At 37.1% G+C, this 27,856-nt stretch overlaps 2 protein-coding genes across 7 annotated transcripts; both read left to right on the top strand.

Annotated features, from left to right (window-relative positions):
* Positions 1 to 315: 315 nt before the first annotated feature.
* Positions 316 to 19,555, top strand: LOC146471983 (uncharacterized). Of its 4 annotated transcripts, none has more exons than XM_085120551.1 (2): positions 316 to 2,444; positions 18,894 to 19,555. In XM_085120551.1, the coding sequence occupies exon 1, from the start codon at positions 943 to 945 to the stop codon at positions 2,350 to 2,352; it is 1,410 nt and encodes a 469-aa protein (XP_084976677.1). In that variant the 5' UTR covers positions 316 to 942; the 3' UTR covers positions 2,353 to 2,444; positions 18,894 to 19,555. The 4 variants fall into 4 exon arrangements, with proteins under 4 accessions (XP_084976677.1, XP_084976675.1, XP_084976676.1 ...); XM_085120549.1 differs by having other exon boundaries at positions 316 to 3,456; positions 18,864 to 19,539; XM_085120550.1 differs by lacking the exon at positions 18,894 to 19,555 and adding an exon at positions 3,551 to 4,082.
* On the top strand, positions 7,664 to 27,712 carry LOC146471982 (uncharacterized). Of its 3 annotated transcripts, XM_085120544.1 has the most exons (3): positions 7,664 to 8,777; positions 24,273 to 26,310; positions 26,407 to 27,712. In XM_085120544.1, exons 1-2 carry the CDS (start codon positions 8,025 to 8,027, stop codon positions 26,142 to 26,144), a joined length of 2,625 nt encoding a protein of 874 aa, XP_084976670.1. In that variant the 5' UTR covers positions 7,664 to 8,024; the 3' UTR covers positions 26,145 to 26,310; positions 26,407 to 27,712. The 3 variants fall into 3 exon arrangements, with proteins under 3 accessions (XP_084976670.1, XP_084976671.1, XP_084976672.1); XM_085120545.1 differs by lacking the exon at positions 26,407 to 27,712 and having other exon boundaries at positions 24,273 to 26,342; XM_085120546.1 differs by lacking the exon at positions 7,664 to 8,777 and having other exon boundaries at positions 23,965 to 26,310.
* The last annotated feature ends 144 nt before the right edge of the window (positions 27,713 to 27,856 follow it).

Raw genomic sequence — 27,856 nt, 5'->3', positions numbered from 1 at the left:
AACGCCACTGAATACTTAAAAGTATGGCTGCCGGCAAACAACAAACTTTCTAGTTTTGACAACGTGATACAAACCTTGTTGAATTGGGGTTTTCTTCTCACACCGAAAAACGCTTTAAAGTTAAAGCGGTTTGTAACTTTTGGCCACTTAGCAGAAACCTCAAGGAAAGTTCATGGGAGGCCATCTCAACTCGTAACGCTGGTGTTCGGTCTCGATTCCGTCGCAGTCGTCTTGAAGAGAATGGTGTTGAGGTTAAGAAAACTGTTAAGTCACTGAATAATATCCACTTCTTCACTACTAATCTCAATACTCAATATAATGGTAACACACTCGAAGATGACAATGGCTCCAGCTCCAGTAATCCCACTACATGGTCTACATGCAGCTGGTATTGCACGGTTATCCATTCGGATTTCCTCGACGAAAGGAAGACCACCTTTGTTAAAAACAGATCGATCAAACTTGTTGTCGAGTTTGAGAAGAAGGTCAACGAGAAATGCGTCAAACGTTTTTCTCGTACCTCAAGCGGAAACGCCATTGAATACTTCAGAATATGGCGGCCGGCAAACAACAAACTATCTAGTTTTGACAACGTTATACAAAGCTTGTTGAATTGGGATTTTTCTTCTCGCACCGAAGAACGCTTTAAAGTTAAGAAGGTTTGTAACTTTCGGCCACCTAGCAGAAACCTCAAGGCAAGTTCATGGGAGGCCATCTTAACTCGTAACGCTGGCTTTCGTTTCCGATTTGGTCGCAGTCTTCTTGCAGACAATGGTGTTGATGTTAAGAAAACTGTTAAGTCAGTGAATAATATCAACTTCGCTCAAGAGCCTTGTTGGTTGGCTTATGGTTTCGATTTCTTTTTTGCTGTATTCGTTGCAGCTTTCATGTACTACTCCCCTGCCTTTATTTGTCTGTTTCCTCCCACAGTCATAACGGAAAATGGCCGTCTTAGAAGGAGCCAGCCCGGTCGGTTTGCGAAGTTTTGTGGGGAACTGCTTCAACGCTCGGGATGATACTGTCCATACCTGGTACAAAGCAAAAATGTTTTTCTTTCGTCTTGTAGCGTTACCGCTTCCATTTCTTTCACTTGTAATTATTTATTTGCACTATTTGCAGTACCGAGTTAAAAATTTAACAGTTCCGCTTTCAGGTTTACCCCGGCCACTCATGCTAATTTGCTTTGTCTGTTATACTATTCAGGCTAACCGATATTCAAGTTATAAAATGGCGAATATTACAAAGCCTTGCATCGTTTGCAGAAAGGTTAAACTTGTAAACTTCACGTGTAAGGATCCGGTACTTCCACGCCGTTTTCTAAATCATCTGCGTTTACAACCATTGGTTTTAGTGAAGTGTTGGAAATTGTTTGTTAGATGCCTTTTAAGTTATTTCAAACTAGCTCAGTTTGTTCTTTCCACAAAATGGTTTGTCCGAATTCCCGTGTTTATTATTTTCCTGTCTATTATGCCAGCTGTTGTTATTATATGTCTTGTGACAATGTTGGTGGTAGACCTAGTTGCTATATTCGTCACATCTCCCGTCTGTGTCTTAGTTCCTGTCACTTTATCAAAGCGTTCAAACAGGAGCTCTTATTTGTATAGGTTGCTAAAATTGCTAGTACATTACTTAAGTAGAGTACCTGCAACTATTGGAGAAATTTTTGTCCTGTCGTGTGCATCGGTTGCTGTTTTGGTACTTGTAATAATGGCCTTTGCACTTTTGTTCTCCGAGGAAAGTCTTCCATTTGTTTCCCTTATTATTCTTGTCAGTTACTATTTATGGAGTGGCTACAGCTCTTTCAAAAACAAATACCACAATCTCTCTTTAAAGCTCTTTAAATGTTACCAAAAATACCAACACGACCAAATTTCTGACGAGGCGGCGGCAACGACCACTACAGATCCTATTCAAACCGAAAACACAACCATTCCGGAAGGCAAAGGCAACGTGGTGAAAATTCCAAAAGAACTTTTTGACATGGCGTGCGAGGAACTGATGCCAATTAGAGAAGGTGTTTGCATACTGGTTTTGAAGGTCTTTTTAATTCTGAGCTTTGTTTTCCTGGCCTTCTTTTTGATAATGGGGCTTCATATTGATGCTGCACCTGGGATAAAAGCGTTGGTGACGTTTATCGCTGGTTCATTTCCCAAGGTTGTCGCCATTTGCATTGACGGTGGAAGGCAGCAAAACCTTGAGGCTATTGTCACCGAAGAGAGAGCGCCAATGATTGTGCAAGACTACATTAACGGAACTCCGCGTGCTAACCAACAAGACAATTCTGAAGTGAATACCGAGGAAGAGATCATAGATGATGACAATGAAGAAACAATCGAGATGATCAACATATAAAGATAGGAGTTTACTTAAACCTGCCTTTCGACTCTTAACGAGCAAATTCAGCAACAGTTTATCACACTGAATCTCTGCAGTTGTGCCACTAGGTAAAGTTAACCGTACACTAGAATAATCAACCGTTGCTTTTCTTTCTTTTTTTTTCAAAATATAACTTGTCTTTAGGATTTATTAGGGAAATCTTTCTCCCTCCTGGTCGGGAGTTGGGGAGGCGGGACGAGTAATCCTTAAACGTTTTCAGTTGTAGTGGTATGACACGACGTTATTCAAGTCCTGACTTTGTTTCAGACCAAGATGCACCATCCGAATCTCCCATAGCTTTTTGCACATCTGGCCTATAAAATCCGTTGAATAATGATCTCTTTTTTTTTTTCTTCTCATAATCTCTGCATGATGAACGTCTTATCTTGAACATGAAGTTTCTTTGATAATTACACTGCCACTGCCACATATAGCAGTGATTTATCGAGGCACATAGTGTAAGAATTTTTTTTTTATCACAAACAGTTAAATTAGTACCAGTTATAAATACATGGTAATAAGATTATTATAAGTGAGTTGGCTAACCAGTTACAACGGAAAAGAAAAGTTTAGACAGCGGTTTTTCAATTGAATGTCTTAGAACCAAGGTAATTACTGTGGCCAATCCCAACAGACATAAACAGCGCATTGAACCAATCAGAATTCAAAGAAAATGCATGTGACCGGCGTCAAGCGCGGGAAAACGCGTGATGGTAAGTCACGATTGGTTTGGGTTTTGCTTCTCATTGGTTGAAAAGTGGCGTGTGTTCTGCTTACCAATCACAGAGCGAAGTAATCTGAGAAGTAAAGCCAAACAATTACTAATTATAAAGCAAGCACGAATTACTTTTCGTCACTCAGTTGGAAACCGCTCTGATAAAAGCGAAACAGAAAAGTAATTAGGTAAAGAAAAATGCCAGCTATAAAAATCAACATAGTGTCCCTTATCCTTCCTCAGGAAAGAATTTGGTTTGATAGGTCTTTTCCTAAGCCAGTCAGGATGAAAGCAGTTCCACTGACACTTAAGCTTCCGAAACTAGAAAAAAGACTTTAGTCGCAATTGTCAAAGGAGACCCTCGGGTCTCGAACTTTAATAATCTTTATTGAGGAAATCAATGTCACTAATAAGTGATTTACAAAAGAGTCCTCGAACACAAGGAAAACTAAGAGAAAGCAGTAGCTCGAGACAGCCGCGCGTTTTGGATTAGGCGAGAGCCAATTGTAGTTACTTTTAGCTTAGAAGAGTATATCAAGTCAGATTATATATCTCGTGGTTGTTGCACTATGAGTTATGCGCAATAAACCCACTTCCCACCTGTTACCTCATTGATACCGACAAAAAAATGTTTACTTCAATCAAGTTTGGCAAAACGAAATCAGTTACAGTTATAGCTGGTGCTTTTAATGAATTAACTTTTACTAGCTTTACCGTAATTATAATTAATAATTAAAAAAGGGCAGTTATGCAATGTAAAGAATGTAAATATTGTAATGATAATGTGTTAGGGTTGGTTTCCGTTTTTATCGTAAGCATTGTTCTCATCTGTAAGAAGTGTTGCTATAGGGTAATAAAATTATTTTAAAAAAAGCTTTTACTAACTTTTATGTATGTTGATGTAGATGTCAACGTGGTAAATTTTGAAGGCAAAAAGAAATTCAGTAAAGGAAACGACTTTGTGCATTTTGCTAATAGCCGTTAACGCAAACATAAGCTGAAATACTTTTAGATAGACAGGTACTTAGAAACTCCTAATTGACTTTTCAGGTCAATTTACATGATAAACTATAGTTAAAGTAATGATAGCAATTGAAAAAATATTTACATTTCTATATAGATATATAAACATAGTAAAAAGGTTTTTGACATAGCGAAAATATGCCAGTAAAAATCTGAGCTCTCATCAACTAAGTCAAATCAACCTAAAACAATAAAAAAGAAAAAAAGATAATTCGGTCACTTCAAATTTCATTTAAAGATTGATCAAAAAGGTGCGCCTTATAGCCTCTTTTAAAAAGCGTCATGTTGGAAAAGTCTTTCATAGACTGCAAGCAGTCCCTTTCTGGTTAGCCGAGAGGTGCATTCACAGCGCAGCGAGACTTGAGCGAGGAGAAATAAACGAGAAGAGATCTAGGGGAGAGGCTAGCTTTTCCTTTTCCCTTTTTCCCGTCTCTCCCCAAGCCCTCCTCCGCTCGTTCGGTCTAGTTTTTTCGCGCTCGGCTATTTCGCGCGACCTCTCGACTATCCAGAAAGGGACTGCTTGCAGTCTAAGTCTTTCATTGTTCTAGGTAGAGAGTTCCACAATGACACAGCCCTGCATCGAAAGGTGCGCAGACCACCGGCAGATTAATATGCCGGAATGTTCAGCAGATCTGTCTCTCGTGTTCCTAGTGTGAACTGTCAAGCGCGTGGGCAGACTATCGGAGAGATAGTCTGGAGCTTGGCCCTTTACACACTTGAAGGCCAAAATACCGTCTTTCTGTTTTAGCATTGGTCTTGCTAGGAGCCAATTTGACTTCTTTTTTAACTTCGTTGCAAGAAAAATCGTGTTTCGGAATTTAATACTTTAGTAGCGGAAGTTATATTCAACTTACCGAAGCCAAACTTGGAGACATTTCATACTGATAACTGTTTGAGTTCGCTTGAAACACGACAGTTTAAACTTAAGCTTGAAATGGTGCCGTTTGTTTGTCCATGCTTTTCGGCACTGGCATTTCAGATTACTTTATTGTTGCCATGCAGCAAAGGTTGAACGAGATGGCTGTACAACGTTGTACAAGTGATCAATTAAAAGCTCCCGTCAGGAGGATTTTCTCTTGAAAAAAATTCAAAACTTGCACAAGGAATTCTATTGCAACTGTGCTGGAGTAGTTTTACAAAACCCTTAGTGTAGCTATTGAGCTATGGACGAAACTGTCAGGTTACCATTCAATTAAAAGCCACGGTAACTGAGCAGTACTTTGCTGTGGTATTGTGCTGCACAAGTTGGTACACTTTAATTTTCGGCTTTTTTATAGCTTTTTCGGGGTGATGGTGGTGTTGGTATTAGTCCAGCCTAATCTTAATCCTAATACTATACATTCTAATTTTGGAGTTTAATAGCTTTTTGGGGATGATATTCGTGTTGGTATCAGTGTAGCCAAATTTTTGCGCTAATACTAAAAACTCTAATTTTGGGCTTTCTGTAACTTTTGGGGGGTGATGGTGGTGTTGGTATTTGTTTAGACACATTTTTATCCCCCTAGACTTTACTTTTCGGCGTTTTATAGCTTTTTGGGGTAACGGTGGTAGGAAGGGAATCCATTTAATCACATGGATAAACCCCCTTTCATTTTGAGAGTGTTCTCCATCGTAATATATATTCACTTAAGTTTTAAAAATCCTTTTCTTCAAGATTGCCAACAAGACTTAAAGGAGATGTCTGCATGAATTTGAGTGAATCAATAAAACGAATTTTAAATTTAACATCAACCTTGTTTCCCTTGTCCTTAGCTTTAAATTATTTTTTTAGAAAAAGAAATATACTTTTCTTCATTGTTGGGAATACATGTAGTATTTGCCGCTTGATCAGTTTTCCATTCCATGACTGGCAAGCTGACTGTTGAACAAATGTGCATCATAACCTTGGCTTCCTGTAATAGTTTAAATTACCTTTTGCATGTGCTGCTCCTCTGTATTTTCCAGTGAAATGGCAGTGATCTTTAACTTTATCATTCTTTTCAAATGGGCCATAACATAGATGACATGATTTTGCTGCTTTAAAATTTAACTTGTCTGCATTTTCGTAAATCATCTTTTTTTCAAAATTTTTAGTATTTATATATTTTCTTTTTTGTATTTTCCAACACTTTAACAAATTTCTTAGCCACATCATTTTTTCACAAGCAAGCAAAAAACAGATGGTGCATGTTGCCGATATTTGTTCAGTGGTGTGGCTTTATTTTGGATTTGGCTAACATGAATTAATTGTTTTTGTAAAACATTCAAAATCAGCATAAAAACAAATGGTAACTTTAATTTTTTATGATATTTTTTAAAATAAAGATTTGGGTCATTAGGAAAATCAATTACAACTTTTGTTATTTTGGCAATATGAAATGTGTTTGTCCAATAATTCCTCTGACCCAAATTAGTTCAAACACATTGTAGACTGAACTTTTTTTCTTTGTGTTCGTTAACTTGATTAGACACCAATCTTGAAAAGGTTTTTATCAAACAGTGATGATTATTGTCATTTTCACTGATTAGTAACAAGTCAATAGAATTTTTGGTATCCTTTTGTTTTATTCTAAAGGAATATAAACTAGAAAAGACCGCTAAACAACAAACTCGAATCTACAATAATTCTTCATGAATAATCGCCACACATTAAATTAACTTTTATTCGTCGTGACGCTAGTAAAATCGATATATTTTTATAGTTTCCAGACTTTGAGATAAATGTATCTGAGATGAATGTTTTAAACTATCTCATGACAATCAGTTACCTTAACTTAAAATTGAACTTAAAGTAGGATATCAAATACGACGAAGAGTGTTTCAACCGATCTACAAACGCCGAGATTAACCAACAAATGTTTCACCAACTAAAGTGTCCTGTCTTTGGCAGATCACACATCAAATTCACTGGATTTGATTGTAGGTTGATCTGGTTAAGTACGGCACTTTTGCATTATCCACTCTGGGCTGCTACCTTTTTACGTTCGTTAGTGTGATATTTTTCTTTTGCTTTTATCAGCATCAACTTTTCATTTAGCTTCGATTCTCTGCAATCACTGTGCAATAAGTGGCGGCAAGACTCTTCATGCTTCAAAACCGTGTTTAATCTGTTAATTGCATCAACCATCTTATCGGTTTCAGATCTCGCTTTTTCCAAATCCAATTGCTGTGAATTATTAAAAAAATCTTCCGTTTTCAGTGTAATTTCCCGACAAACGAATTCCTCAATAAATTTTTTTTATCTTCCATTGCTTGTAAAGCAGCCTCAAGCCTTTCCACTTGTCTCTTACTAACATTAGTAATTGTTAACAGCTTATGCGAAAGTCGCTATTCTTTTGCAAGGCTTACCCATCTTGAAATTGGGCTATGTTGCCATGATTCTAAAAAATCAGGGATAGTAGTGAGAGAAACGGAGAACTGTAACTAAAGATTTAAACCACTTCTTCTTTTTTTTTTTCTGGGTCATTTATAATTTTTCAAACAAGTAGATAGGATCTGACAGGGTATTGGTCAATTTTCTGTTTCAAATGTAAACGGACTTTCCCTTATTAAAATTTACGCGGCTATCCCTATTGTTTTTTCTTTTATATTTTTATTTTCTTATAAAAATTGGATAATTTTTTCTCCTATATTAAAAAAGGCTACGAGAACAAGAATAAGACCATAATCATCGACTCCTCTCATCATTCTTTTACGCCTATCCTGGAGTTGAGATTTATATTTGGGATTTATAGTTTCTGAAACATTTTTACCCCCTTCCGTGATTTCTAATGGTCTGTTTCTAATATTACTTTCAATTTTGATCGATATACAAATGAAAAGAAAACAAGCGAAGCCCAATTTGTGTTTAGTCGGCGTCTATGCATGACCGTTCGCCCAAGCCACAGTTGTATTCATCTCAAAACCGTTACCCGTTCGTTGTAACTGGAAGATGATGCCGACAGCTACCCAATTTTGTTTTGCTGTCTTTCTCGCAAGTTTTTCTTGCACAAGAACCGAGGGGTCAACTCGTGAGTCTCGATACAATGGTAACACACTTCACGACGACAATGGCTCTAGTAATCAAACTACATGCAGCGGGAATTGCACGGTTATCCATTCGGATTTTCCCGACCAAAGGGAGACCACCTTTGTTAAAAACAGATTGATCAAACTTGTCGTCGAATATGAGAAGAAGGTCAACGAGAAATGCGTCAAGCATACTTCTCGTACCTCAAGCGGAAACGCCACTGAATACTTCAAAGTATGGCTGCCGGCAAACAACAAACTTTCTAGTTTTGACAACGTAATACAAAGCTTGTTGAATTGGGAATTTTCTTCTTACACCGAAAGACGCTTTAAAATTAAAGCGGTTTGTAACTTTCGGCCACCAAGCAGAAACCTCAAGGTAAGTTCAGGGGAGGCCATCTCAACTCGTAACGCTGGTTTTCGGTCCCGATTTGGTCGCAGTCTTCTTGCAGACAATGATGTTGAGGTAAATAAAACTGTTAAGTCACTGAATAATATCCACTTCTTCACTCGCGAATCTCAATATAATGGTAACACACTCGAAGACGGCAGTGGCTCCAGCTCCAGTAATCACACTACATGGTCTACTTGCAGCTTGAGTTGCACAGTTATCCATTCGGATTTCTCCAACCAAAGGAAGACCACCTTTGTCAAAAACAAGTTGATCAAACTAGTTGTCGAGTATAAGAAGACGGTCAACAAGAAATGCGTCAAATATACTTCTCGTACCTCAGCCAATGAATACATTAAAGTATGGCTGCCGGCAAACAACAATTTTTCTAGTTTTGTAAAAGTAATACAAAGCTTGTTGAATTACACCGAAGAACGCTTTAAAGTTAAAGCGGTTTGTAACTTTCGGCCACTTTGCAGAAACCTCAAGGCAAGTTCAGGGGAGGCCATCTCAACTCGTAACGCTGGTTTTCGGTCCCGATTCGGTCGCAGTCTCTTTGTAGACAATGGTGTTAAGGTTAATACCAATACACTCTTCACTCAAGAGCCACGATGGTTACAGCATGGTTTCGAGTTCTTTGGTTTGATATTCATGACAGCTTTCATATACTACTCCCCTGCCTTCATTTGTCTGTTTATTCCCACAGTCATAACGGAAAATGGCCGTCGACAGATTGTCTTAGAAGGAGCAAGCCCGGTCGGTTTCCGAAGTCTTGTGGGGAACTACTTCCACGCTCGGAATGATACTGTCCATAATTGGTACAAGGCAAGAATGTTATTCTTTCGACTTGTAGTGTTACCGCTTCCATTTTTTTCACTTGCAATAATTTTTGACCATGTGCAGCACCGAGTTGAAAATTTAAGAGTTCCGCTTTTAGATTTATCTCGGCCATTCGTGATAATAATTTTCTTTGTCTGTTACACTATTCAGGCTATTCGCGATTCAAGTTATAAAATGGCGAATATTACAAAGCCTTGCATCGTTTGCAGAAGGGTTAAATCTGTAAACTTCACGTGTAAGGATCCTGTACTTCCACGCCGACTTCTAAATCATCTGCGTTTACAACCATTGATCGTAGTGAGATGTTGGAAATTGTTTGTTAGATGCCTTTTAAGTTATTTCAAACTAGCTCAGTTTGTTCTTTCCACAGAATCTTTCTTCCGATATCCAATATTTATTTTTTTCCTGTCTATTATGCCAGCTGTTATTATTGTATGTTTTTTGACAATGTTGGTGGTAGTCAAAGTTGCTATATTCCTCACATCTCCCATCGTTATCTTATGTACTGTTACTTTATCTAAGAGTTTAAACAGGAACTCTTCCAAGTATCGGTTACTGGAAATCCTAGTGGAACACTTCATCACAATCCCAGCAGTTCTTGGAGGACTCTTTGTCCTGTTGTGTCCAGCGTTTACTGTTTTGATACTTATAATAACAGCCTTTGCACTTTTGTTCTCCGAGGAAAGTCTTCCATTTGTTGCCCTTATCATTCTTGCCAGTTACTATTCTGGACTGGCTACAGCTCCTTTACAAACAAATACCACCATCTCTCTTTAAAGCTCTTTAAATGTTATCAAAAATACCAACACGACCAAATTTCCAATGAGGCGGCGGCCATGACCACTACAGATCCTATTCAAGCCGAAAACACAATCAGTCCTGAAGGCAAAGGCAACGTGGTGAAAATTCCAAAAGACCTTTTTGACATGGCGTGCGAGGAACTGGTGCCAATTAGAGAAGGTGTTTGCATACTGGTTTTGAAGGTCTTTTTAATTCTGAGCTTTGTTTTCCTGGCCTTCTTTACGATAATGCAGCTTCATATTGACGCTACACCTGGGATGAAAGCGCTGGTGACGTTTTTCACTGGTTCATTTCCCAAGGTTCTCGCCATTTGCATTGATGGGGGAAGGCAGCGAAAGCTTGACTCTATTGTCACTAAAGAGAGAGCTGCAATGATTGTGCAAGACTACATTAACGGAACTCAGAGTGCTAACCAACAAGACAGTTCCGAAGTGAATACCGATGAAGTGATCATAGTTGATGACAATGAAGAAACAATCGAGATGATCAACATGTAAAGATAGGAGTTTACTTAAACCTGCATCTCGACACTTAACGAGCAAATTCAGCAACAGTTTCTCACACTGAATCTCTGCAGTTGTGCCACAAGGTCTAGTTAACCGTACACTAGTAATAATCAACCGTTGTCTTTCTTATTTAGAACCTATTTTCCAAAATATAACTTGTCTTTTGGGTTTATTAAGGAAATCTTTCTCCCTCCTGGTCGGGAGTTGGGGAGGCGGGACGAGTAATCCTTAAACGTTTTCAATTGTGGTGGTGTGACACGACGTTATTCAAGTCCTGACTTTGTTTCAGACCAAGATGCACCATCCGAATCTCCCATAGCTTTTTGCACATCAGGCCTATAAAATCCGTTGAAGAATGAACTATTTTTTTTTTACTTCTCATTCTCTCTGTATGATGAACGTTTTATCAATAACATGAAGTTGCTTTGATTAAATTACACTGCCATTACTACATATAGCAGGGATTTATCGAGGCGCATAGTTTAAGAATTTGTTTTTAATTACAAACAGTTAAATTAGTACCAGTTATAAATACATGGTAATAAGATTATTATAAGTAATTTGGCTAACCAGTTGCAACGGTAAAGAAAAGTTTAGAGAGCGGTTTTTCAATTGAGTGGTTTAGAACCAAAGTAATTACCGTGGTCAATCCCAACAGACGTAAACAGCGCGTTGAACCAATCAGAATTCAAAGAAAATGCATATAACCGGCGTCAAGCGCGGGAAAACGAGTGAGGGCAAGTCACGATTGGTTTGAGTTTTGTTTCTCATTGGATCAAAAGTGGCGTGTGTTCTGCTAACCAATCATAGAGCGACGGTAATCTGAGAAGTAAAGCCAAACATGTACTAAAGCAAGCACGTATTACTTTTCGTCACTCAGTTGGAAACCGCTCTAATAAAAGCGAAACAGAAGAGTAATTAGGTAAAGAAAATGCCAGCTATAAAAATCAACATAGTCTTCCTCATCCTTCCTCAGGAAATAATTTGGTTTGACAGGTCTTTTCCTAAGCCAGTCAGGATGAAAGCAGTTCCACTGAAGGTTAAGCTCCCGAAACTAGAAAAAAGACTTAAATCGCAATTGTCAAAGTAGACTCTTGCGTCTCAAACACAAGAAAAACAAAGAGAAAGCAGTAGCTCGAGACAGCCGCGCGTTTTGAATTACGCGAGAGCCAATTGCGGTTACTTTTAGCTTCGAAGAATCTATGAAGTCAGATTCTACATCTCGTTGTTGTTGCACTATGATTTAGGGGCAATAAGCCCACTTCCCACCTGTCACCTCATTGATACCGACAACAAAATGCTCACTTCAATCAAGTCTGCCAAAACGAAATCAGTTACAGAAAACTGAAAGACTAGATTTTTAATAGGATTTAGGTAGGTATAGCTGGCGTTTTTAATAAATTAATTTTTGCTAACTTTACTGTAATTATAATAATTAAAACAGGACAGTAATGCAATGTAAAGAATGTAAATATTACAATGATAATGTGTTAGTGATAGTTTTTTTAGTGTTAGTTCCCTTTTTAATCGTAAGCATTGTACTGTAAGTAGTGTTGCTATAGCGTAATAAAATTATTTTAAAAATGTTTTACTAGCTTTTGTATGCTGATGTAGATGTAAACGTGGTAAATTTTGAAGGCAAAAAGAACTTCAGTAAAGGAAACGACTTTGTGCGTTTTGCTGATAGCTGTTTATGCAAACCAAAGCTGACACAGTTTTAGATAGATAGATAGATAGATAGATAGATAGATAGATAGATAGATAGATAGATAGATAGATAGATAGATAGATAGATAGATAGATAGATAGATAGATAGATAGATAGATAGATAGATACCCGAAAACTAGGAAAAAGACTTGAGTCGCAATTATTCTTTTATTTCTTTGTTGACTATTGGAATAAATTCTTCCATTGCATTGAAATTTAATTAATTGATTAATTAATTAATTGTTGTCTTCTCCATGAATGCCCAATTCTTTCAAAAACTTCTGCCTGTGACATTTTCTTTGATATGTTGATTCGTTTCGAAAATTACCGCAACATCTTTTCTCATATTCGTTTCCGAAAGGTGTCTGAAAATCAGGTAATTCATTTCTTTTTTCATTATGATTTTCCAATAATTTGAAATAACATTCAATATCAGGGCTCTGCCCTTGGCTACGTATATTTTCTCCCATTTATTTAAATAATTCTTTTTTTAAATACTTTGACACCACAATTCAGGTTATAATGATTATAAGCAAAAGTGTGTATCTTGTCTTCCATTATAATTCTTTTACCATCCTTGTCTGACAAGGAGATCTTGTTGCATGTGACTGAAAATACATCATGCATTTCACTTCTTGTCAAATCTATATTTCTTTTCTCCTCTTACTCTTCAAAGAGGCATTTTTTTATAATCTTCAAACTTTATATCTTTTTTCATAACCGACTTTTTAACACCCTTGCATTTCTTTTCTTGAAAGTCCTCCGTTTTATATGACTATAATTTAGCTCTCAATCCTACAACTTCTGTTATTTGTTTCCCACTCATTTCATCTTTAAACATTCCAACAACGTTTTTTATTTTTACCGGTTAGAATTTCTGATTGATGATCAGAAGGATAATTACTTGTGTCAAATTTGTCAACGATATTATTTGCTATATCTTTATAAAAATCATCCGTTTATCTGATTAACCAAAGAACCTGTATAAGTAAATAATAATTCCGCCTTGTTTTTATATTTTTTCTTAATAAAATCGTTATGAAATTCATACGTAAGAGTCTTTGATAAATCGAGAATACACATTCCGAGATACGTACACAGGTTTGTTAAAAGCCAAGTGTGTCTTCTTAATATGCACAGCCACCAAAGACCAAGTCAAATATTGTTGATTTTTCAAAATTAGGTTGACATGCTAATTTTTTTTCAATTTCTTTTCACTTCTGACCAGCCTAATGTCGACCCTTTTTCATATATTTTCCATGATTTTGCCAAAGTCTGAATAATTCATCAGTAGGAAAAAACCTTTTTCGAAATCAGTCTTGGCGGTAGTTCTCAACTTAGTGTTTATTTCAATATGTGGTTTCAACCAATTTGACTGGTGAATATATTTTTTTTCAAGTCCATAGTAAATGCATTGATGTAGATTTGTAACATTTAAAACAATTTTTTCTTTCACCAAGATGAGGAACCAATTTTTCAACATTATCACATTATCACAAAATAATTGAATGGTAAACTGTAGAAGATTTGTAGAGAATCAGCAATCGGCCCCTAAAAAATTCTTCATTGACATTCTGAGTTTTGAAAGTTATCTGGAACACTGGAATAAAATCTGCCCAAAATGCACGCTAAGATCCTATCAGCAGTCACACTTGCAACGTAAGATCAAACTTAACCGAAAAGAACCTTCATTGTAAATATTCAGGTTCACTGTTTCATCGCAAAACTATTGCCATTTGGAATAACGTGGTATAACGAGAGCATCCAACGGTTAATTTCGGTGGATATCTGTTTGGAACAACCTCAGAAATTCGGATTTAGTTACTGTAACGAAACTATAGTTTTTTTTTTTTCGGGCAAAACGTTAGCCTGCGTGCAGACTTCCCCTATTTCCTTTGAGGGCGCGGCTGTACACAGGCTAGCAAAATGCCAGCTCAGAATTCATAACACAGAAAACTGGCTAATTCCTGTCGTTAAAAATGCGAAAAAAAGGTCAACTAGCATTTTTGCAAAACCAATAGCAGCTGGTAAATTCGGGCAAAAATTTTCCGTTCCTTAAAACGTTTTGCGACTTAAATTTCCAGCCAAAGCATCCAACTAGATCAACTATATTTGCTTTCACAAGCATATGTCTTAAAACGGACACAAAACGGATCTGGGAACACAGGGGACATTTGCTTGAATTTTCTTGTTCGGTGCCCCTGGTATAAGTTTAGCGACGTGTACTTTATTTTTAATATTTTTTTCTATATTTTATATTTTAAACATTTATTTTGTTTATAATATCACAATATAATGACTGAATTGTCGAAAACGTTAGATGTCTCCTTTTTAATAAAGTGTTATAGTAGAGGGGGAGAGCAGCCGACATGGAATAACAGACCTTCCACCTTTTTTAAACCATATACTGAAAGATGCTCCTCCATCACACCCCGGCCCCTGGCCCGTAGCAACCGAGAGAGCAGAGAGGAAGGATACAAGTATCCAGTTTCCAGTGATGCTGTTTAGAAACACTTTTGAATGCAGAGGGCCACACAACGTAGGAATTAAACTTGCTGGTAATTTTGCCGGATCTTTCTTGTGAAAGACCTCGCGCCAGGCGTCACTTGAACGCGAAAAAACAAAACTGAATGAAAGGCTGGCACTACGGCAAAGGGCAGATTAATTAGTGGCCAATATTTCGACTAATAGAATTAGTCTTTCTCAGGGCTGTTTATTACGATGTACAAGGAGTCTGTGGATGAAATCCTAAAGTGTGACCATTCAAATGAAAGCTTCTGAGCAGTACTTTCCTTGTGGTGCTGTTTATCATGCTGTACAAGGTGGTTCTAACATTTTTAGTCTGTGAATGAAATCCTAAACTCAGGAGTAAATATATAGGTTCGTCTGGCGCGGTGCATGCCACTGGGTGAAAACGGCTTCCGGTGCAGATTTGTTGGTAACAAATGTATTCAAGACCAAAGCGGAGGAAAGTTTCATGTGGACAGGTTTACAGGCTCGCTGTAATTTTATAAGGGTAAATTAATGTTCCTTTGGTACTTTTAAGTTTTTCAGCATATTTAAAATGGTATAAATGCTAAAAGATAGACACTAGTTTTTTGTTTTTTTTTGGTCACGCAGCCGTCGCGTGACTATGTCATATCAATTTAAGAATTTTTGTTTATATATCACTTTCACTTTTGATCGATAAACAAATTTTAAAAAAAGGCTAGCGAAGCACAATCTGTGCTCAGTCGGCGTTTATGCATGACCGTTCACCCAAACCACAGCTGCATTTATCTTGCATCCGTCACCCGTTTGTTGTAACTGAAAGGTGATGCCGTTAGCTACCCAACTCTGTTTTGCTGTCTTACTCGCAAGTTTTCCTTGCACATATGCAATAACCGAGGGTTCAACTCGTGAGTCTCAATATAATGGTAACACACTCGAGGACGACAATGGCTCCAGCTCCAGTAATCAGACTACATGCAGCTGGTATTGCACAGTTATCCATTCGGATTTCCCCGACCAAAGGGAGACCACCTTTGTTAAAAACAGATTGATCAAACTTGTCGTCGAATATGAGAAGAAGGTCAACGAGAAATGCGTCAAGCATTCTTCTCGTACCTCAAGCGGAAACGCCACTGAATACTTCAAAGTATGGCTGCCGACAAACAACAAACTTTCTAGTTTTGACAACGCAATACAAAGCTTGTTGAATTGGGGGTTTTCTTCTCACACCGAAGAACGCTTTAAAGTCAAAGCGGTTTGTAACTTTCAGCCACTTAGCAGAAGCCTCAAGGCAAGTTCAGGGAGGTCTGTCTTAACTCCTAATACTGGTTTTCGGTCCGGATTCGGTCGCAGTCTTCTTGTAGACAATGGTGTTAAGGTTAAGAAAACTGTAAAGTCAGTGAATAATACCAATACCCAATTCACTCAAGAGTATCGATGGTTAGCTTATGGTGTCAATGTCTTTGCTTATGTATTCTGGTTTGCTTTTGTATACTACTCCCCTGCCTTTATTTGTCTGTTTACTCCCACAGTCGTAACGGAAAATGGCCGTCGACAGATCGTCTTAGAAGGAGCAAGCCCGGTCGGTTTGCGAAGTTTTGTGGGGAACTACTTCTACGCTCGGGGTGATACTGTCCATACCTGGAACAAGGCAAGAGTGTTATTCTTTCGACTTGTAGTGTTACCGCTTCCATATCTTCCACTTGTAATTATTTATTTGCGCTATTTGCAGTACCTAGGTGAAAATTTCAGGGTTCCACTTTTTGATTTATCTTGGCCCCTCATGATACTTTGCTTTGTCTGTTATTCTATTGAGGCTATCCTCGATTTAAGTTGTAAAATGGCGAATATTGCAAAGCCTTGTATCGTTTGCAGAAAGGTTAAACCTGTAAACTTCACGTGTAAGGATCCTGTACTTCCACACCGTCTTCTAAATCATCTGCGTTTACAACCATTGGTTTTAGTGAAATGTTGGAAATTGTTGTTAGATACCTTTTAAGTTATTTCAAACTAGGTCAGTTTGTTCTTTACACAAAATGGTTTGTCCGAATTCCTGTGTTTATTATTTTCCTGTCTATTATGCCAGCTGTTGTTATGGTATGTCTTATGACAATGTTGGTGGTAATCCTAGTTGCTATACTTGTCACATCTCCCCTCTGTGTCTTAATTCCTGATAATTCATCAAAGCGTTCAAACAGGAGCCCATATTTGTATAGGTTACTAAAATTGCTAGTGCATTACTTAAGCGTAGTGCCAGCAACTATTGGAGAAATTTTTGTCCTGTCGTGTGCAACGGTTGCTGTTTTGATACTTGTAATAATGGTCTTTGCACTTTTGTTATCCGAAGAAAGTCTTCCATTTGTTGCCCTGATCATTCTTGTCTGTTACTATTTCTGGAGTGGCTACAGCTCTTTCAAAAACAAATACCACAATCTCTCTTTAAAGCTCTTTAAATGTTACCAAAAGTACCGACACGACCAAATTTCCGACGAGGCGGCGGCAACGACCACTACAGATCCTATTCAAGCCGAAAACAAAACCATTCCTGAAGGCAAAGGCAACGTGGTGAAAATTCCAAAAGAACTTTTTGATATGGCGTGCGAGGAACTGATGCCAATTAGAGAAGGTGTTTGCATACTGGTTTTGAAGGTCTTTTTAATTCTGAGCTTTGTTTTTCTGGCCTTCTTTTTGATAATGGGGCTTCATATTGACGCTGCACCTGGGATAAAAGCACTGGTGACGTTTTTCGCTGGTTCATTTCCCAAGGTTGTCGCCATTTGCATTGACGGGGGAAGGCAGCAAAACCTTGAGGCTATCGTCACCGAAGAGAGAGCTCCAATGATTGTACAAGGTTACATTAACGGAACTTCGAGTGCTAACCAACAAGACAGTTCTGAAATGAATACCGAGGAAGAGATCATAGTTGATGACAATGAAGAAACAATCGAGATGATCAACATGTAAAGATAGGCGTTTACTTAAACCGGCATCTCGATTCTTAACGAGCAAATTCAGCAACAGTTTATCACACTAAATCTCTGCAGTTGCCTTTCTTATTTAGAATCTTGTTTTCCAAAATATAACTTGTCTTCTGGATTAATTGGGGAAATTTTTCTCCCTCCTGGTCGGGAGTTGGGGAGGCGTAACGATTAGTCCTCTAACTTTTTTAGCTGTGGTGGTGTGACACGACGTTATTCAAATCCTGACTTTGTGTCACACCAAGATGCACCATCCGAACTTTCCATAGCTTTTTGCACATCTGGCCTATAAAATCCGTTGAATAGTGATCTTTTTTTTCTTCTTCTTCTCATTCTCTCTGCATGATGAACGTTTTATCTTGAACATGAAAATGCTTTGATGATTACACTGCCATTACTACATATAGCAGTGATTTATCGAGGCGCATAGACTAGTGTAAGAATTTTTTTTTATTACAAACAGTTAAATTAGTACCAGTTATTAATACATGGTAATAAGATTATTATAAATGAGTTGGCCAACCTGTTACAACGGTAAAGAAAAGTTTAGAAGGCGGTTTTTCAATTGCGTGTCTTATAACCAAAGTAATTAACGTGACCAATCCCAACAGACGTAAACAGCGCAAAGAACCAATCAGAATTCAAAGAAAATGCATGTAACCGGCGTCAAGCTCGGGAAAACGCGTGAGAGCAAGTCACGATTGGTTTGGGTTTTGCTTCTCATTGGTTGAGAAGTGGCGTGTGTTCTGCTAACCAATCACAGAGCGAAGTAATCTGAGAAGTAAAGCCAAACAATTACTAAAGCAAGCGCGTGTTACTTTTCGTCACTCAGTTGGAAACCGCTCTAATAAAAGCGAAACAGAAGAGTAATTAGGTAAAAAAAATGCCAGCTATAAAAATCAACATAGTCTTCCTCATCCTTCCTTAGGAAAGAATTTGGTTTGATGGGTCTTTTCCTAAGCCAGTCAGGATGAAAGCAGTTCCACTGACACTTAAGCCTCCGAAACTAGAAAAAAGCCTTAAGTCGCAATTCTCAAAGTAGACTTAGGTCTCGAACACAAGAAAAACTAAGAGAAAGCAGTAGCTCGAGACAGCCGTACGTTTCGGATTAAGCGAGAGCCAATTGTAGTTACATTTAGCTTTACAAAGTATATCAAGTCAGATTCTATATCTCGTGGTTGTTGCACTATGATTTATGGGCAACAAACCCACTTCCCACCTGTTACCTCATTGATAACGACGAAAAAAAATTCACTTTAATCAAGTTTGGCAAAACGAAATCAGTTACAGAAAACTGAAATACTAGATTTTTAATAGGATTCGGTAGGTATAGCTGGTGTTTTTAATGAATTAACTTTTACTAACTTTACTGTAACAAGAGACTCTTGACTGTAATTATAACAATTAAACAGGGCAGTTATGCAATGTAAAGAATGTAAATATTGTATAATGTGTTAGTGTTATTTTTTTTAGTGTTGGTTTCCTTTTTCATCATAAGCATTGGAGTGTAAGTAGTGTTGCTACAGCGTAATAAAATTATTTTAAAAAGAAAAACTTTTACTAACTTTTATGTATGTTGATGTAGATGTAAACGTGGTAAATTTTGAAGGCAAAAAGAACTTCAGTAAAGGAAACGACTTTGCGCTTTTTGCTAATAGCCGTTTACGCAAACCAAAGCTGACACAGTTTTAGATAGATAGATACTCAGACACTCCCAATCGGCTTTAAAGGTCAATTTACATGATAAAATATAGTAAACGTAATGATAGCAATTGAAAAAATATTTGCATATCTATATAGCAATATAAACATAGTAAAAAGGTTTTTGACATAGCGAAAATATAACAGTAAAAATCCGAGCTCTTATCAATTAAGTCAAATCAATCTAAAAAAAAATTAAAATTCGGTCACTTCAAATTTCATTTAAAGATTGATCGAAAAGGTTCGCCTTTTAGCCTCTTTTAAAAAACGTAATGTTGGAAAAGTCTTTCATAGACTACAAGCAGTCCCTTTCTGGTTAGTCGAGAGGGTGCGCTCACAGCGCAGCGAGACTGGAGCGAGGAAAAATAAACGAGAAGAGACTGGGGAAGAGGCTTTTCCTTTCCCCTTTTTCCCGCCTCTCCCCAGGCCCCCCTCTACTCGTTCGCTCCAGTTTTTCTTGCTCGGCTATTTCCCACGACCTCTGGACTATCCAGAAAGGGACTGCTTGCAGTCTAGGTAGGGAGTTCCACCATGACACAGCCCTGTATCGAAAGGTGCGCTGACCACCGGCAGATTAATAGGCCGGAATTTTCTGCATATCTTTGTTTATCGTGTTGCTAGTGTGAACTGTCAATCGCGTGGGCAGACTATCAGAGAGAAAGCCTGGAGCTTGGCCCTTTACACAATTGTAACCCAAAATATTGTCTTTCTATTTTAGCATTAGTCTTACTGGGAGCCAATTTAACTTGGAGACATGTCATACTGATAACTGTTTGAGTTCGGTTGAAACACTACAGTTTAAACTTAAGCTTGCAATGGTGCCGTTTACTTGTTGGTGCTTTTCGGCACTGGCATTTCAGATTACTTTATTGTCCTCATCCAGCAAAAGTTGAGCGAGATGGCCGTACAGCGTTGTACAAGTGATCGATTATCAGTACAGACAGTTCCCGCCAAGAGGATTTTCTCTTGCAAAAAATTCAAATTTGTACAAGGAATTCTATTAAAACTGTGCTGGAGTAGTTTCAGAAAAACCCATAGGTTGTAGCTATTGAACTATGGACGAAACTGTCAGGTAACCATTTAATTAAAAGCTACGGTAACTGAGCAGTACTTCGCTCGCGGGTATTGTGCTGCACAAGTTGGTACACTTTAATTTTTCGCTTTTTATGGCTTTTTCGGGGTGATGGTGGTATTGGTATTAGTCAAGCCTTATCTTAATCCCAATACTATAGACTCTAATTTTGGAATTTTATAGCTTTTAGGGGGTGATATTCGTGTTGGTATCAGTGTAGCCAAATTTTTACGCTAATACTATAAACTCTAATTTTGGGCATTTTATAGCTTTTTTTGGGGGGGGGGGGGGGTGATGGTGGTGTTGGTATTTGTTAAGGCAAATTTGTATCCCCCTAGGCGAGCTTAACTTTTCGGCGTTTTAAAGCTTTTTGGGGTAACAGGGGTTGAAAGCAAATCTTCTTAATCATATGGATAAATCCCCTTTCATTTTAAGAGTGTTTCTCCATCATAATATTCACTCAAATTTTTAAAATCCTTTTCTTCAAGATTGCCAACAAGACTTTCAGGAGATGTCTGCATAAATTTGAGAGAATCAATAAAACGAATTTTAAATTTAACATCAACCTTGTTTTCCTTGTCCTTAGGTTTAAATTAATCGACATTTATTTTTTTTAGAAAAGGAAATATACTTTTCTTCATCGTTGGGAATACATGTAATATTTGCCGCTTGATCAGTTTTCCATTCCATGGCTGGCAAGCTGACTGTTGAACAAATGTGCATCATAACCTTGGCTTCCTGTAATAGTTTAAATTACATTTTGCATGTGCTGCTCCTCTGCATTTTTCAGTGAAATGGCAATGATCTCTAACGATATCATTATTTTCAAATAGGCCATTACATATATGACATGATTTTGCTGATTTAAAATACAACTTGTCTTCATTTTCGTGAATCATTTTTTTTCAAAATGTTTAGTATTTATATATTTTCTTTGTTGTATTTTCCAACACTTTAACAAATTTCTTAGCCACATCATCTTTTCACAAACAAGCAAAAACCAGATGGTGTTTGTTGCTGATATTTATTGGTGCTCAATTTTGGATTTGGCGAACATGGATGAATGTTTTTGTAAAACATTCAAAATCAGCATAAAAACAAATGGTAACTTTAATTTTTTATGATATTTTTTAAAATTAAGATTTGGGTCATTGGGAAAATCAATTACAACTTTTTTGTTATTTTGGCAACATGAAATGTGTTTGTCCAATAATTCTTCTGACCCAAAATAACTCAAACACATTGTAAAATAAACTTTTTTTCTTTGTATTCGTTAACTTGACTAGACACCAATCTTGAAAAGTTTTTGATCAAACAGTAATGATTATTGTCATTTTCACTGATTAGTAACAAGTCAATAGACCTTTTTTGGTATCCTTTTTTTTAATATTCTAAGCGGGAATATATTTTTTGATATACATATCCAAAAACGTTGATACCTGGTAATACAGCATTTACTTTTTAAAATTTTGCGATAGCCACAAGTTTAACAGGAAACTGTTTTTCTGTAAAATTGAGATCATTTTATCTTTCAAATCCCCAATTCTCTCTTGATCTTTTACAACAGGATTTAAGAACCTTAGAATGCTCCATTCGAAACATTCTTGGTCATTGTTTTCAATATTTATTATTGCCTTTTTAAGGCTTAATTCTTTGGGTAACAAAATATAACTCGATCCATTCAGTGGAGAATATTCAACTGTTTGCATGTCCATTAAAATGACCTAATCAAATATTCAATTGCTACCGTTTTTATTAAAATTCTCATTTCATTCAACATCTTCTGTTCTTTCGAACAGCTCTTTTTCATCTGTTGCTTCAATGTTAATCTCAGTTTCTGAATGAAAAAAAATTGGTTTCATCTTCTTCAGGTTAAATTATAAAAAATTTCAAGTTGAATCTCACTTTTATAGTTTTGTTTTCCTTGAGAGACTCTATTACCCTTGGTTTTTTTTGTGAAAAAATCGTGAGGTTTGAGGTCTTAAACGCCTTAAATTTCATAATTTTATTGTGAATCCCCTTAGAGCGGAATCTGTTTCAATTATTTCAACTGGAGGTTCTATTTTATAACGTTTATTAATTTTTTTAAGGTTTTTAACTCTGGTTTAACTTGAGGAATAAACTCTTCCGGAATTTCACTTAACCATTTAATGAAATTACCACATTTCTTTTTTGTATGTTTTCAGTTGTATTAAATACCTTTCTTTCAATTTTTCTTTGGTATGATTGTCAATTTATGTTCAGAGAGTACAACATTGAAAACTTTATTTTTTTCTAGATCATTCATTTTAATTCAATAATTGTTTTCTTCAAATTCAATTTTTCATTTTATAAAGTAACACCATTGAATTTAAAGAAACTGACACTTAAAAGAAAACCTGGCATCTGTCCGTGCATATGTCGGTTAACTAAACTAGTAAAGACCGCCAAACAACAAACTTGAGTCTACAATAATTATTCATGAATAATCATAACAAACAATTGTTTCACCAACTATTAAAGGTGTCCTGTCTTTGGCAAATCTGTTGATCTGGTTAAGTACGGCACTTTTGCTTTATCCACAAAACCGTCAACCGTTGAGTGAAGTCGGCATATTAAATTGAGAAAACAAGACGCAAAACTTGGACTTAAACACACAGCAAATTCTTGTATAAAATAAGCATTTGCGTCAATATCGTGTGTTTAAAGTAAAGTTTTCTGATTGGTTGACAACAATAAGGGAAAGTCCCATTCCTTTCGTCAATTCCACCTGTCTCTTTCAAATGCAAATTGATAAGAGCGAACATTTTTAATTATTAACAGCTTATGCGAAAGTCGCTATTTTTTTGCATGGCCGGCTTCCCCACCTTGAAATTGGGCTGTGTCGCCATGATTGTGAGAAATCATGGATATTAGTTAGGAAAACGGAGATCTGTAGCTAAATATTTAAACCACTTTTTATTTATTTTCTGGATCAGTTATATTTTTTCGACAAGTAGAATTTGACAGGGTACTGGTTAATTTTCTCTTACAAATGTAAACGGACTTTCCCTTATTAAAATTTTAAGCGGCTATGCCTATTTTTTTCTTTTATATTTTTATTTTCTTTTAAACATTTGATAATTTTTTTCTTCCACATTAAAAAAAGTTACGAGAACAAGAATAAGGCCATCATCATCGACTCCTCTCATCATTCTTTAACGCCTAACCTGGGGTTGAGATTTATATTTTGGCATTTATAATTTCATTCCTTTTAAAAAAAAAAATTCATCCACTGAAAAATGTTTACCCCCTCACGTGATTTCTAATGGTCTGCTTCTAATATTACTTTCAGTTTTGATCGATATGCAAATAAAAAAACGCAAGCGAAGCACAATTTGTGTTTAGTCGGCGTTCGCCCAAGCCACAGTTGTATTCATCTTGAAACCGTTACCCGTTCGTTGTAACTGGAAGATGATGCCAACAGCTACCCAACTTTGTTTTGCTGTTTTTCTCGCAAGTTTTCCTTGCACAAGAGCCGAGGGTTCAACTCATGAGTCTCAATATAATGGCAACTCACCCGAAGAAGACGACATTGGCACCAGCTCCAGTAATCACACTACATGGTCTACATGCAGCTGGAATTGCACAGTTATCCATTCGGATTTCCCCGACCAAAGGAAGACCATCTTTGCCAAAAACAGATTGATCAAACTTGTTGTCGAGTATCAGAAGAAGGTCAACGAGAAATGCGTCAAACATACTTCTCGTACCTCAAGGGGAAACTTCACTGAATACTTCAAAGTATGGCTGCCAGCAAACAACAAACTTTCTAGTTTTGACAACGTATTACAAAACTTGTTGAATTGGGGGTTTTCTCACACCGAAGAACGCTTTAAAGTTAAAGTGGTTTGTAACTTTTGGCCACTTAGCAGAAACCTCAAGGCAAGGTCAGGGGAGGCCGTCTCAACTCGTAACGCTGGTTTTCGGTCCCCATTCAATCGCAGTCTTCTTGTAGACAATGGTGTTGAGGTTAAGAAAACTGTTAAGTCACTGAATGATATCCACTTCACTCAAGAGACTCAATGGTTACAGCCTGGTTTCTTTTTCTTTGCTTTTGTATTCGTGACAGCTTTCACATACTACTCCCCTGCCTTTATTTGTCTGTTTACTCCCACAGTCATAACGGAAAATGGCCGTCGACAAATTGTATTAGAGGGAGCAAGCCCGGTCAGTTTCGGAAGTCTTATGGGGAACTACTTCCACGCTCGGGATGATACTGTCCATACCTGGTACAAAGCAAGAATGTTAATCTTTCGACTTGTAGTGTTACCCCTTCCATTTCTACCACTTGCAATTATTTTTAACCATTTGCAGCACCAAGATGAAAGTTTAAGAATTCCTCTTTTAGATTTATCTGGGCCACTAATGATTATTTGCTATGTCTGTTATACTATTCAGGCTATCCTCGAGTCAAGTTATGAAATGGAGAAAATTTCAAAGTTTTGCATCGTTTGCTGGAAAGTTAAACCTGTAAACTTCCCGTGTAAGGATCCTGTACTTCCACGCCGTATTATAAATCATCTGCGTTTACAACCGTTGATTTTAGTGAAATGTTGGAAATTGTTTGTTAGATGCTTTGTAAGTTTCTTCAAACTAGCCCAGTTTGCTCTTTACACAAAATGGTTTGTCCGGATTCCTGTGTTGATTGTTTTCCTGTTTATTATGCCAGCTTTTGTTATTATATGTCTTGTGACAATGTTGGTGGTAGTCCTAGTTGCTATACTCTTAACATCTCCAATCTGTCTCTTAGGTTTTGCTACTTTCTCTAAGCGTTCAAATAGGAGCCCTTATTTGTATCGGTTACTAAAATCCCTAGTGCATTTCTTCATGATCACAGTGCCAGCAATATCTGGAGCATTCTTTGTCGTGTTGAGTGCAGCGCTTACTGTTTTGGGACTTATAATAACAGCCTTTGCACTTCTGCTCTCCGGGGAAGGTCTTCCATATGTTGCCCTTATTATTCTCGTCAGTTACTATTTCTGGAGTGGCTACAGCTCTTTTAAAAACAAATACCACGATCTCTTTTTAAAGCTCTTTAAATGTTACCAAAAATACCGACACGAGGCGGCGGCCATGACGAATACAGATCCTATTCAAGCCGAAAACGCACCCAGTCCTAAAGGCAAAGGCAACGTGGTGAAAATTCCAAAAGAGCTTTTTGACATGGCGTGCGAGGAACTGATGCCAATTAGAGAAGGTGTTTGCATACTGGTTTTGAAGGTCTTTTTAATTCTGAGCTTTATTTTCCTGGCCTTCCTTTTGATAATGGTGCTTCATATTGACGCTACACCTGGGATGAAAGCGCTGGTGACGTTTTTCACTGGTTCATTTCCCAAGGTTGTCGCCATTTGCATTGATGGGGGAAGGCAGAGAGAGCTTGAGCCTATTATCATCGAAAAGAGAGCTGAAGTGATTGTGCAAGACTACATTAAGGGAACTTCGAGTGCTAGCCAACAAGACAATTCTGAAGTGAATACCGACGAAGAGATCATAGATGATGACAATGAAGAAACAATCGAGATGATCAACATTTAAAGATAGGAGTTTACTTAAACCTGCATCTCGACTCTTAACAAGCAAATTCAGCAACAGTTTATCACACGGAATCTCTGCAGTTGTGCCACTAGAGATAGTTAACCGTACACTAGGAATTATCAATCGTTGTCTTTCTTATTTAGAATCTATTTCCAAAATATAACTTGTCTTTTGGATTTAGTATTATAAAGGAAATAAAGGGAGATGTAAAGAATCAACATCTCCCTTTATTTCCTTTATAATACTAATATCAGTGGCATAGGTCTTTTGGATTTATTAGGGAAAATTTCTCCCTCCTGATTGATGTAGATGTAAACGTAGTAAATTCTGAAGGCAAAAAGAACTTCAGTAAAGGAAACGACTTTTTGCTTTCTGCTAATAGCCGTTTACGCAAACCAAAGTTGACACAGTTTTAGAGATAGATACTTAAGACACTCCCAATCGGCTTTTCAGGTCAATTTACATGATAAAATATAGTACAAGTAACGATAGTAATTTAAAAAAATATTTGCATATCCATAAAGATATATATAAAATATAGTCAAAAAGTTTTTGACATAGTGAAAATATACGTATATGTAATCGCATGAGGCCGAGTAGAATTAAGGATTAATTTTCACGCGTATTTTCAAAGTTTTCGCAATTTGCGAAAACTTTGAAAATACAAGTGAAAATTAATCGTTAATTCTCCGAGGACTCATCGCGATTACGTGTTTATAACATAGAGGGCAAAATTTTCTTAAAACTATCAAGGCGCTTCGTAAATATAAAACAGTCAGCGCGGCCGGCCTGGAGTAAAAACACTCAGCCGTGAGCAAAACAAACAAACAAACAATTCACCTGTCTCTTAACTTACAAATCAGACAAAACGAGAAAAGTTGATTATTATAACATGTAATTAAGAGAAGATACAAGTTTAATTCATGAGCAAACTAACGAGAATAAAACAAATTCACCTGTAGCTGCACTGTGAAGCTTTCGGCTACCGCTTGAAAATCACACGAACACAGATCGATAAAAATAGCAAACCGTGGGTCCAAAGAAGGAACTCGCAGAGTAATTTGTTCCTCTGAATTTGACCTGCTTCTTCTTACCATAAAAGCTGAGCCGGGTACTGTTATTATTGTTCGGTTATTGTTTGTTGGAAGAAGCCCTAGCGAGGTGAAAGCACTTGGTCGCGGGCCTCTCGTCCATGAACGATTTCAGTTTTTCAACCAAACAAATCCGATCACAAATAATCTTTTGCTGTTTCTTCCAAGAAACGAAAGTTCGCCTTCAGGAATTTCCTTTTAGCTGTAGCACTTGATTTCCAAGTCTTTTGGCACGAACAACCCGGCTTAAAACTCCAAAGAACCTGAAAGATGTCGTTGTTCTTGCTGCACAAAATGAAGAAACCAACTAAATGTAGAAATGGCGTGCTCAGCCAATCAGGAGCAAGTATTTTCGGTGCTCGACCAATCAGGAGTGAGTAATTTTGCCCTTGCTGAAAGCAAAATTAACTAAAAATGCCCTCTGTTTCGATCAATCAGCATTCAGTAATTTTGCCCTCTATGTTATAACAGTAAAAATCCAAGCTCTCATCAACTAAGTCAAATCAATCTAAGAAAAAATTAAAATTCGCTCACTTCAAATTTCATTTAAAGATTGATCGAAAAGATTCGCCTTATAGCCTCTTTTAAAAAATGTCATGTTGGAAAAGTCTTCCATAGACG

Source organism: Pavona decussata, unplaced genomic scaffold (assembly GCF_977016875.1).
Source record: "Pavona decussata unplaced genomic scaffold, jaPavDecu1.1 SCAFFOLD_102, whole genome shotgun sequence".
Taxonomy (NCBI): Eukaryota; Metazoa; Cnidaria; class Anthozoa; order Scleractinia; family Agariciidae; genus Pavona; species Pavona decussata.
The sequence above is the reverse complement of the archived record's forward strand: the minus strand, read 5'-3'. Positions and strand labels throughout refer to the sequence as shown.